Source organism: Ochotona princeps, chromosome 15 (assembly GCF_030435755.1).
Source record: "Ochotona princeps isolate mOchPri1 chromosome 15, mOchPri1.hap1, whole genome shotgun sequence".
NCBI classification, from domain to species: Eukaryota; Metazoa; Chordata; class Mammalia; order Lagomorpha; family Ochotonidae; genus Ochotona; species Ochotona princeps.
In genome coordinates, this window is record NC_080846.1 from 31,780,420 (window position 1) to 31,790,626 (window position 10,207).

At 36.0% G+C, this 10,207-nt stretch overlaps 1 protein-coding gene across 3 annotated transcripts in view; it reads left to right on the top strand.

Moving 5' to 3' along the window:
* NAV3 (neuron navigator 3) overlaps positions 1–9,927 on the top strand; it is a 727,630-nt gene extending 717,703 nt beyond the window's left edge. For all 3 annotated transcript variants that reach the window (XM_058673421.1, XM_058673422.1, XM_058673423.1), the window contains 2 exons: positions 2,738–2,941; positions 7,253–9,927. In XM_058673421.1, the coding sequence (XP_058529404.1) occupies positions 2,738–2,941; positions 7,253–7,372 (324 nt within the window). In that variant the 3' untranslated portion in view covers positions 7,373–9,927. The remainder of the gene's footprint in view (positions 1–2,737; positions 2,942–7,252) is intronic.
* The last annotated feature ends 280 nt before the right edge of the window (positions 9,928–10,207 follow it).

The window sequence follows — 10,207 nt, forward strand, 5'->3', positions numbered from 1 at the left end:
CATGGAAAGTTAGATTTCTTTTTTTTTTTCTGTTTTTTAAAAATAGGAAATTGGGCCCATTTAGTTTGTCATTGGTCACTTCCAAATTTGCTGTCCCAGGTTGTTCCTTAAGAGACTGATATCAGTTGAGTCTGAATTATCATGGTAGTTTAGACTCTAAGATTCTTTCATTTGCATATAATCTGGTATTCAAATAATTACCTGTTTTCCTTCAATTAATTAAATTGTAAAAGAAGCTGTATTTGTGTCTTCTGTAAAGTAGGCTGTCAAGTAAGTATAAATTTCTTCTATAAGATAATTAAAAAATAAATCTTGTTCTCTCTGCCATGACAGCCTGTTTAAGTCGACAACATCAGAATGTAAAATCCAAATGTGTAGACAATCCTGAAAATCTACACATTACTTCTCCAGAGGAAATGTAAAAAAAAAAAAAAAAAGAAGTCGAAGTGTCAGTGTCCAAATCTTGCTTGCATCTCATTGTTTGAACCACAGCCAAACACACCTATCCATCAACCAAACCACCTTGTTTTGTGCAAGATGAAATGTGCCCCTGGCAACCAGGATGTTCCTTGGTAGAGTTTTCATGGGGAGATACCCTAGAGAAAACTCTTTCCTACTGCCTTCTCTTAATTTTCACTTTTCTTTCTGTGCCCTTAGTGGTCTTACACATTTTTACAAAGTCTCGTCAGTCCATCTGTTTGATATGTCCCTTCCAGTTTTTATTGAACTTTATTTCTAGCTTAAAAACTATTAATTATCTGGCATCGTAGCCTAGTAGCTAAAGTCCTTGCCTTTCATGTGCCGGGATCCCACATGGGCACTGGTTCATATGCCAGCTACTCCACTTCCTTTCCGTCTTCCTGCTTGTGCCCTGGGAAAGAGGATGGCCACAGCTTTGGGAACCTGTACCCATGTGGTAGACCTGGGAGGAGGTTCCTGGCTCCTGGCTCTGGATTGGCTCAGCCACTTGGAGAATGAACCAGCAGATGGAAGATCTGTCTTGTATCTCCTTCTCTCTGTAGATCTGGCTTTCCAATGAAATATATAAATCTTTAAAAAAAAAACTATTAGTAAAGTTAGGAATCATTCCCCCTCCTCCACCTCCTCCACCACCGTTGCCATATCAGTCTTTAAATTTTTTCCTTAGAAAATTTTCTTTCATAATTCATTGTATTTAGTATTTATGCACACATTCATTGGATATTTGTGTTTCTTCTCTTGATAAATGTCTGCTCAGCTTCTTTTCCCATTTCTTAGTTAATTTTTGTAGTTTTTTAATTGAGTTTTTTGAGTTTCTTTTATATTCTGGATAAAAGAGGAGTAGCTTGCACATTTTTTTCTGTCAAATATCTCTTCATTCTGTTTTCCATGCTCTGCAGAAGCTGCTGAGTTTGAGAGAATTTAAGATGTCTCGTTTTGATTTTGTTACCTGTGCTTTTGGGTCATATTCCAAAAACTCATTGCCTACACCCTACAACATTGTCTTATGGTTTTGCTCCTCTTCTTTGTTCCAACAGTTTCATAGTTTCATTTTTTAACTTTATGGCTCTAACTCATCTTTTTTCATTTTAATTATAAATTCACAAAGCAAAAAAATTTGAGATAGCAATGTGAGTTTGCACATGACGCTCACCACATTGAACCGGTTTTTGTGAGATGATGAGAGGTAAGGAGGCAGTTTCATTTTCTGTATGTATATAACCAGGTTTGCCAGTACCATTGACTGAAAATATTAGCGTTTTTCCACTGTACCTTCTCAGTAACTGTCAAACCTTATTGGCTATGTATGAATTGATATGTGGATTTTGTCTGCTGTTTTGTTTATCTGTGTGTCGGTTTTCATGCCAATATAATGCCCCTTTAAATATTATCATTTTGTAGTATTCTTTGAGGTTAGGTATTGTGATTCCTCCACCTTTAGTGGTGTTATCATTATCAGCATCATAAATATTTTTAGCTCAAATTTTCATTGGTTGTTTTGGGTCTTTTTTGGCTCCAAGTGATTTTTAGGGCTTTGCTCTCTTAGGCTATAAATACATCATTGACATTTTAGTGGCAATTTCTTTGAGTAGATAGATTGTTTTATGTAATATAGACATTTTAATAATATTGATTCTTCCAATCCATGAACATTGAATATCATTCTTTTTAGGTGAATGTCTCTTGTGATTCCTTTTACCTGTCTTTGGGTAACTATATTCTTCAATGTTTTGTATAACATTATTGGAAGAGTTTTTTCAGAAGAAAATGATAATCAGAGAAATCATTCTGATTCAATCAGAATAGAGTTCAGTAGAGTTAATTAAAAGAACTGTCTTTACTGTCACTTATCTTTTTAAAGTGCTTTTCAGTAGAGAACTCTTTAGTGTTAAGCGTAGACATTCTTTTCAATCCTCCATAAGTAGAATTTTTATGTTTTGAGTTTTCTCTTTGTGAAATTGCTAATAAGGACTTGTGTGGGAGGTCATTTCTGCATATATTTATATTAAATCTTACTCATACCCTCTCCCAAATGCTAATCATATACCCAAGTGTTCAGTCTTGTTTGGCCTAACCAGGTTTAAATTGAGCTACATAGAAAAATACATGTTTAAAATCAGGAAAATGTATACTGGTGCTTAATTCCTTGAGATCCTAATATAAGAATTCAATGTGCCATAGAAAGATTGAATTAATATCACCTTGTTTACCAAGAAAATTGTATTTTGTATTTTAAACCTATGTGATTGACTTTTAGATGTACGGAAAACGTGCACCATGGGAAGATCCTTCAAAGTGGGTGCTGGACACATACCCATGGAACTCAGCATCCCTCCCTCAGGAGAGCCCAGCATTACTTCAGTTGCGCCCTGAAGATGTCGGGTATGAGGGCTGCACGTCCACTAAAGAAGCCACAACCTCAAAGCACATTCCACACACTGACACAGAAGGAGATCCCCTGGTAAGAACCTGATGTTTGATTTTTTTTCTTGGTAAGTCATACTAGACTATGGTCATGATCATGTATCAATTTAAACCAAAGGCATTAATAGTCCTGGATCTTGTTTGGAACTGTCCTGACACCCAGATTTTACTTTATTACAATGATCAAAATTTTTTAAATGTAGACCAAATTTGTAAATTTGTATGGTAAAAAGTAGTCAAGAAACAAACCAGTTTGAAATCTAGGATCCCACTTTTTCTCATTATCATGTAAATCATGAAATAGATGAAAAAATTTAAAATATCTTGATTCAGTTCAATAGATGTTTAAGAGGAAATTGAAATTTTGTTCTGAAGTGAAATATCAAAAAAGAATAAAATCCATTTTATACTTGGAGAACGAAAGAATATTTTATACATGTCAGCCAGCCAGATGAAACACAGAATTTGTCTTCTGTTCTACAGTAGAGAGAAATAAACTGACCTGAAAATTAACTGGATTTTTTTTCTCCTTACTTTGCTGAACTTTTAATCATGTATAGTTTAGTTTTTAAAATACTAGAATAATTTTAATAAAAATCAATAAAATTCCAAAATCTAAAAATTATTAAAATATTAAGTACATTATATCATTCATGAAAGACTACTTTTATGTATTATATTTTATTTTTTATATAGTACTTTTTTATGTATTGGTATCAAGTATAGCATATTTGTTACCACACTATAATTAAAAGGGTTACTGTGTTTATATAACCAATAATGAAATAAAAGATTGTCGATTCAAGGCCATTACGCTCCTAACATACAAAGCGGTGATTAAAAATGATAACCTATGACTATCCAAAAATATAAAGTGAATTGATATTTTAACAATAAAACCCATTTGTGTCATTATCATATTAGATATTCATTCTTACCATTTTGGGAATTACATGTGTGAAATCCCGTAAAGTATCAAGATTCTTTTCTCCAGGAAAAAAAATTTCATACTATTTAAATATTTCCATATAGATATTGAAGTATATATGAAGATCTGCTGAGAGTTGATGGATCCCCTCTGTAAGATATTTGTTCCAATCTATAAATTCATCAGGAGCCCAGGGTTATAATTCTCTAATGTGGAAACTGGCTAGGTGAAATCATTGCTTGTGGTAGAACTGATTTGACTATAGCATAATTGTAATAATACACTACTAATTTCTGATAGAGTGATCATAATGTAATTCATAAATGTAAATTTTAACCTCAATTTTAACTGATTTAATCTACTATAAATTTCATGATTTCTACTTTTGCAGTTTTAGTATACAATAGTTGCTTCACATGAGGAAACATATTCATAAGATTGCTTTTAACGGTGAATCAATAGCAAATAAAAATCCTTAAGAAATGCTCTAAATTTTCCTTTTCTTACATTCCAAGTCGACTTAGCATTTCGTCTTTCCACCCACTGCCAGTTCTGAATGCTTTTGTCTTCTGGTAAAGGAAGGAAATTCAGGATTTCCTATTCTGTTATGATAATTGGAATAAAGTAATTCCTGTTTCCTAATCTGCTGCTTTTTCTAAACGTCTTAAGAAATAACAATTTATGTTATCTTACATGCTGCAAGACAAAAAAAATGAAAACAAATATGTAGCACATTCTGGTAGAGAAATAAATGTTCTGTCTGCTTTTTTGACTCACTGACATAAGGCAAAACTGTATTTGAAATTCAGGATAAATAAGAAATTTTAGGGGAAATATGCTAATGTCAGAAATCCTTTATTTTGAATCTAAACAAGGATGCATGATTTTGACAAATCTCACATTGTATTTCTTAAAATGTGTGCTCATCATCAACAATTTTAATGCTTTTGTACTTGGTGCTAAGACTGATGATCAGGACATAAAACAAGATGCTGTGTTTCATCTCAGTGAGCCCACAGTCATGTATAAACTGCTATACAGTAATGAGACAGATACATGTCAGGTAATGTTGTCTGTTCAATGAAGAGATAATTAGGAGAATTCTGCCGAAAGATGTGTGAGTGGGGCATGAAGAATGAAGAGGATGTCAACATTTGAGTCTAAAGGACATGTTCAAAATTCAGAGAATAGCATTTGAAATGTTATAGAAAAGTAAAACACATTTAGTGAGCTCTGGTACAAGTCGGTAGGAGGAATTAAAGCTATGGAAGTGTACAATTGCTAAATCATGCTGAGCCTTGTTTATCTTTGGAGGATGTTACAACTTGACCACCCAAATTATAGAGCATTCCCAAAGGTTGTTGACCAGGGGTTTACCTAATTAAATTTGCAATTGCTAAATTACTAAAGATTACCTGGGTAGCAGTGTGGAGAAAGAACTGATGGCAGCAGGAGGAAGATTTGGAAACTAGCAGAATTGCAAGTAGAAAGATGATGCAGACCCGACTGAAGAGTTGGAAATTTTAGACATTATGTTTATGACTATGGGAAACAAACAGTGGTCTTACAGAGGATTATGATCTACCACAACAATGCTGACTCATGTGTGGCCTCATCTTCCTCTTCATTTAAGTGTGCAAAGCAATAATATGAGAAGGCAAAGAAAATCTTATATACTGACTGCAGATATGAATGTTAAAACTTAGGTAATTTATCTCCTATGAGATATCAAAATTAAAGTTTAAATAATACAATTTTACATCATACAGCTTTCATAACACTCAACATTCAGATGATTTAAAATATCTGTGCTTAAGATGTAATCATACTCTTTTTAAAGACCTCATTAACTATTTGTCAATAAATAATGAGAGTGCTTGAGACTTCATTATGTTTTAAACGTCAGGTTCACACAAGTGCCTGAATCTAGTAAAATTTGGCCTGGTGAAAGACATAGGGGCGTGGCACAGGAAAGCGCATGTATGCACAGTATGTGTGGCTATGTGCATCTGTGTAAACGGAGAGAGAAAGAGAGGAGAAAAAACTGTTGATTTTTTGGTTTCATATTTTAAAGATTGTCATCAAATTCTTTCATTTTATGGCCTTATGTAGCTGACTGCCTACTTTCAGAGTGAGTCTGAAAATTGGTTTGGAAATAATTGTCTTGTCAGAAAATGATGAACATCATTGCAAATTATGCTGTGACTGTTGCATTTTTGTCAGAAAGGCATTGTTGCTGAAATTGGCGATTACCAGGGTGTCATTTATTTCATGAGTGTTTATTGAACACACGGTTTTCATTGAGCACCCAGCATGCATAGCCTAGCAATAATAAAGAATCCTTAGATTCCTTTCTGTTCATCTAAGTTGGAAACAAAGAACAACTTTATTACTTTTTAAAATCATGAAATTACTTTACACTAGGCAATACCCATATATATTATTACAGTTTATAGAAACCTTGATAAGAAAACAAGTCTTCTGTCTGCATGAAGATACACAAGCATTTTTCTGTGTCTTTTACAATCACTGAACCATTTATCCGCAGTTTGCTTTTAAACATCCGCTTTTAAGTTCCCATCTCTAACAATGGTTCTGCAGATCTATCAAAATTCAAGGAACGTGACTGCCTTATATTTCATAATACCTGGAAGAGCTGCCTGTCTGCCCAGGTGCTTTTATGCAAAGCTCATTTTCACTAGGACAACGCTCACCATCCTCCGCCCTCCTGCAAGGTTGAGAGACTGAAGACAGCCACTCTGGTTGCAGGAGGTGGTTTCTGTTTTCAGTGATAGATCAATCATATTTCAACCTAAGATCTAACAACAACAGAAACTTGACAGTGATTCTCTGTTTCTCCCTTTGCACATGCTCACGGTCTGCTTCATTCAGTCACCTCCTCTCGAGGTCAATTCCTAAACAGCAGATGGTGTGCTGTGCACGGCAGCTGGCTTTCTTCCACACCCTCCCCCTCTTGCTGCCCTCCAGGGACTGTGTGCGCAAGCCTGTGTGCGCGCCTGTGTCCGTAGGAACATTCACGACTTCCAGTTGCCATTCAGTGCTTACAGTTTCTCCAGCCAAAAATCTGAGATGCTTGGCGAACTCTGCAGCCACGGACCCAGATGTCCAGCTGTGATACAGTTTCCTTTCCAGTCTCCCTGCTGGAGCAGTATTCATTGACAACCCTCAAATAAAAAGAGTTATCAGCAGGCCCCTTTTCTGTCCTTATGGCTCAGCGTTATAGTCATGTTTTGGAGAAATAGTCGAAGAGCCACGGGCGATGGGTGAAAATTGAAAATTGTTCTTCACAATGCTTTTGGCTGGCATGAGGGGGCTCCTGCGTGTGGCTCAGGGCTCTGTGATGGGACTGGCTTACTCAGTACACGCTGCCTACATCCATGTCTCTTTTCCTCTCTTCAGATGAATATGCTAATGAAGCTCCAAGAAGCAGCCAATTCCCCGGGCACACAAAGCTGCGACAGCGATACCACCAGCCACCATGAAGACATTTTGGATTCATCTGTTGAATCTACCCTCTAGAGGGTGAAAAAAAGTCAGGGGAAGAGACTCTGTTTAAAAAAAAAAAAAAAAAGGAAAAGAAAAGAAAAATGTTTAAAAGATAGGTATTTTCACTAAACCACTGCCAGTATGAAAGCACCCCGTCAAGGGCTCTGACTCAGAGGCCTGGCGGTCCCCAAGGAGGCAGCAAGAACTAAGTCTGACATGCCAAGTTGCTAAATTTCAACAGAAGTTTAACTTGATTTTATTTCTAGGCATTTTTGTATCCATGGAGTTACCAAAGGCTCCATTACTCAACTGGAAAGGACCCTCGCAACAGGGCAACTGAATAGATGGCACATGAGATAGCCAAACTGGAGTTTATTTTCCTCCTCTGTAGAAGTTTACAATGCAGACTTTTTTTTTGTTTTGTTATTTCCTTTTGTTTCTTCTGAGGAGTTGTTCTCCCCAGGCAGGGTCCGTTCTTCTGATCCCTCCAACCTCCTTTGTGCCACATGGTGCTGGTCACAGGGCTCCAGTAGTGTTTGTGTTGTGTGCTCACCCCATTCCAAAATGAATCCGAGAGGTCAGTCCTCCAAAAGCACAAATGGAATTGTGCCACCACCAGGATAACACTACTGCAGCAATCTGGAGAAGTGCCAATTTAATTCTAACTGCCATGTTCTCATGATGCACTCCACCAACTTTTTAGTGTGTAAGTCACAGGTTTTATAAGGTTATTTTTACCACAGTGGTCTTTTTAAACCACCTGCCTGCTCCCTTAACAAGAGTTTTATAACAATTATTAGTCAACAATGACAGAAGGCTTTTTTAGGGCTTTATTTTGTTTGAGCCTTTTCAGTGAAAGAAGGAACATTTCCTATGGTGCTGTCTCACTGCCTTAAAACAGATTTCTACAACAGTTTAACAGTTGGTTTAAATCCTAAACCATTGGTAATTTCCACCATCTTTTCATTTGCAATCAAGCAACTTCAATCCAACGCAGTAGCCTCATCTCTCTCGTATATCTTTCTTTTATTTTTTTTTTATTTTTCGAAGAAATGGATAGGAGAAAGAGCAGTATTTTTATCTTGTGAATAGATTGCTTTGCCTATCCTCCCAATTATTCAAGTAACCGAGCAACCCACTTTGACTGTCACTTATGAGCTAAGAGACATGTGGCTAAATTCCACCCAGGTCTAAGTATAAGAGTTTCAGAAGGCGGGAGATGTTGAATTCTTACCTAGCAGAGCTGGAAGCACTAGATGCAGCATGAGCACAACCATTCGGCTTTCCTTCCCTATTCTGGTTTTTTTTTTTTTAATTGTTATTGTTCAATTAGTTTTGGCGCATGTTGTTTTGATTGCTATTGTTGTACATGAGAAATTCAGCATTAAAGAACACTGAAGCGGGAAAGTCACTGTGGAAGCGAAGCGTTTATACTGTAAAGGAAGGTTAGATTTGCACAGTCTACTGGGTAGGTATTGTAAATAATAATTTTTAAAACTTGCACAAATCAACACAAACAAAAACAAAATTGTATTCTATCCTGTTGGTGTTAAAAGGTGTTTCACTTGCTGAGATTTCCCTGTACGTTGCAAACAAATACAGAATGCAAACTCTCAAAGCTGTTGTTATCTGATGTGTTTGTCCTGTATTTACACTTGTTATGACTATGCAGGAGCTATCAGTGCTAGAATGAGCATGCTTCAAAACTGCACATGAAGCCAATTCATTTTTGGAAGAAGTAAAGCTGTCTGCAAGTACACCTGTCATGGCAGCCTGTAAAGAAAGTGCATGAAAACTGATCAGTCATTGGAGAAGTTACCACCACATACAGAAGACAGGTTTTCAGTCTAAAAAACCCAAGGGCTAGGCCATCGTGTAGACTTGTTCTACACATGTGAAAATGTGTTACTTTTAGGATGTGTAATTGGTGCTACTCTCTGTGACCACCATGGGTCAGTTGCTATTAAAAACAATAAGAATGACAACACCACAAGACATTCGTGCAGTTTTCAGAGTGTCATTAAATGTGTAGGTCCTTACTTGGTGCTATTGCCCTCAAGGAAATCTGAACTGAATTTATGCACGTGGAATTGTCACCCTGACTTTGAAGCCTCAAACATGGATCAATCTGTGGTGAAACATCAATATATGTAGCGGGATGAGTGACTAGTTGCCCTTGTATAATACATGATCTAAAGAAATTGCTAATCTTTCCCTGCCATTTTGAGAACACAGTCCAAACATGAACATAAACGATTTTTCTGCAATACATCCCAGTAGGTCCACCTAGTTTACAACTTAAACTAGTTTGTGAAACATTTGTCTGTATACATTTTATATTTTGTACATTTTTGATGTAACATATCATGTAAATAGGCAGAAACAGTGAAATAAATCATCTGAAAAGTTTTGTAGTCTTTGTAAAGCCCCAACAATAAGTACTTGGTGTCAATGGACTGAACTGGATGATGTATTTTCTATTGGTTTATTGTTCCTCTAGCTTGTAAACCAGCTTGCATATATTTTTTTGCAAATGTGCACCCTCTGTATCAGTCTAAATTATTACTTTGCCATTAAAGTGGAATTATTTATTGAAAATGAGGTGTGGTGTCTATATATGGAGAAAAATAAAATAGTTGTATACCAACAAGTGTCAAGCTTTAAAATGTTGCTTGCACTGTTAATCTGCCATCATTGAGAATGTGTGTAAAGCTGTATTTTATATACATCATTGAGAGGGCCTCATATCTTTTAAGTGAGTAAGTAAATGAAAAGCAAGTTCTATCTTCTTGAATTAAAGTTATTTATCCACTGAATATTTTTAGACAACTTCAGATAGTCCTAAATGCCTAGTGAGGAAGTAAGTGT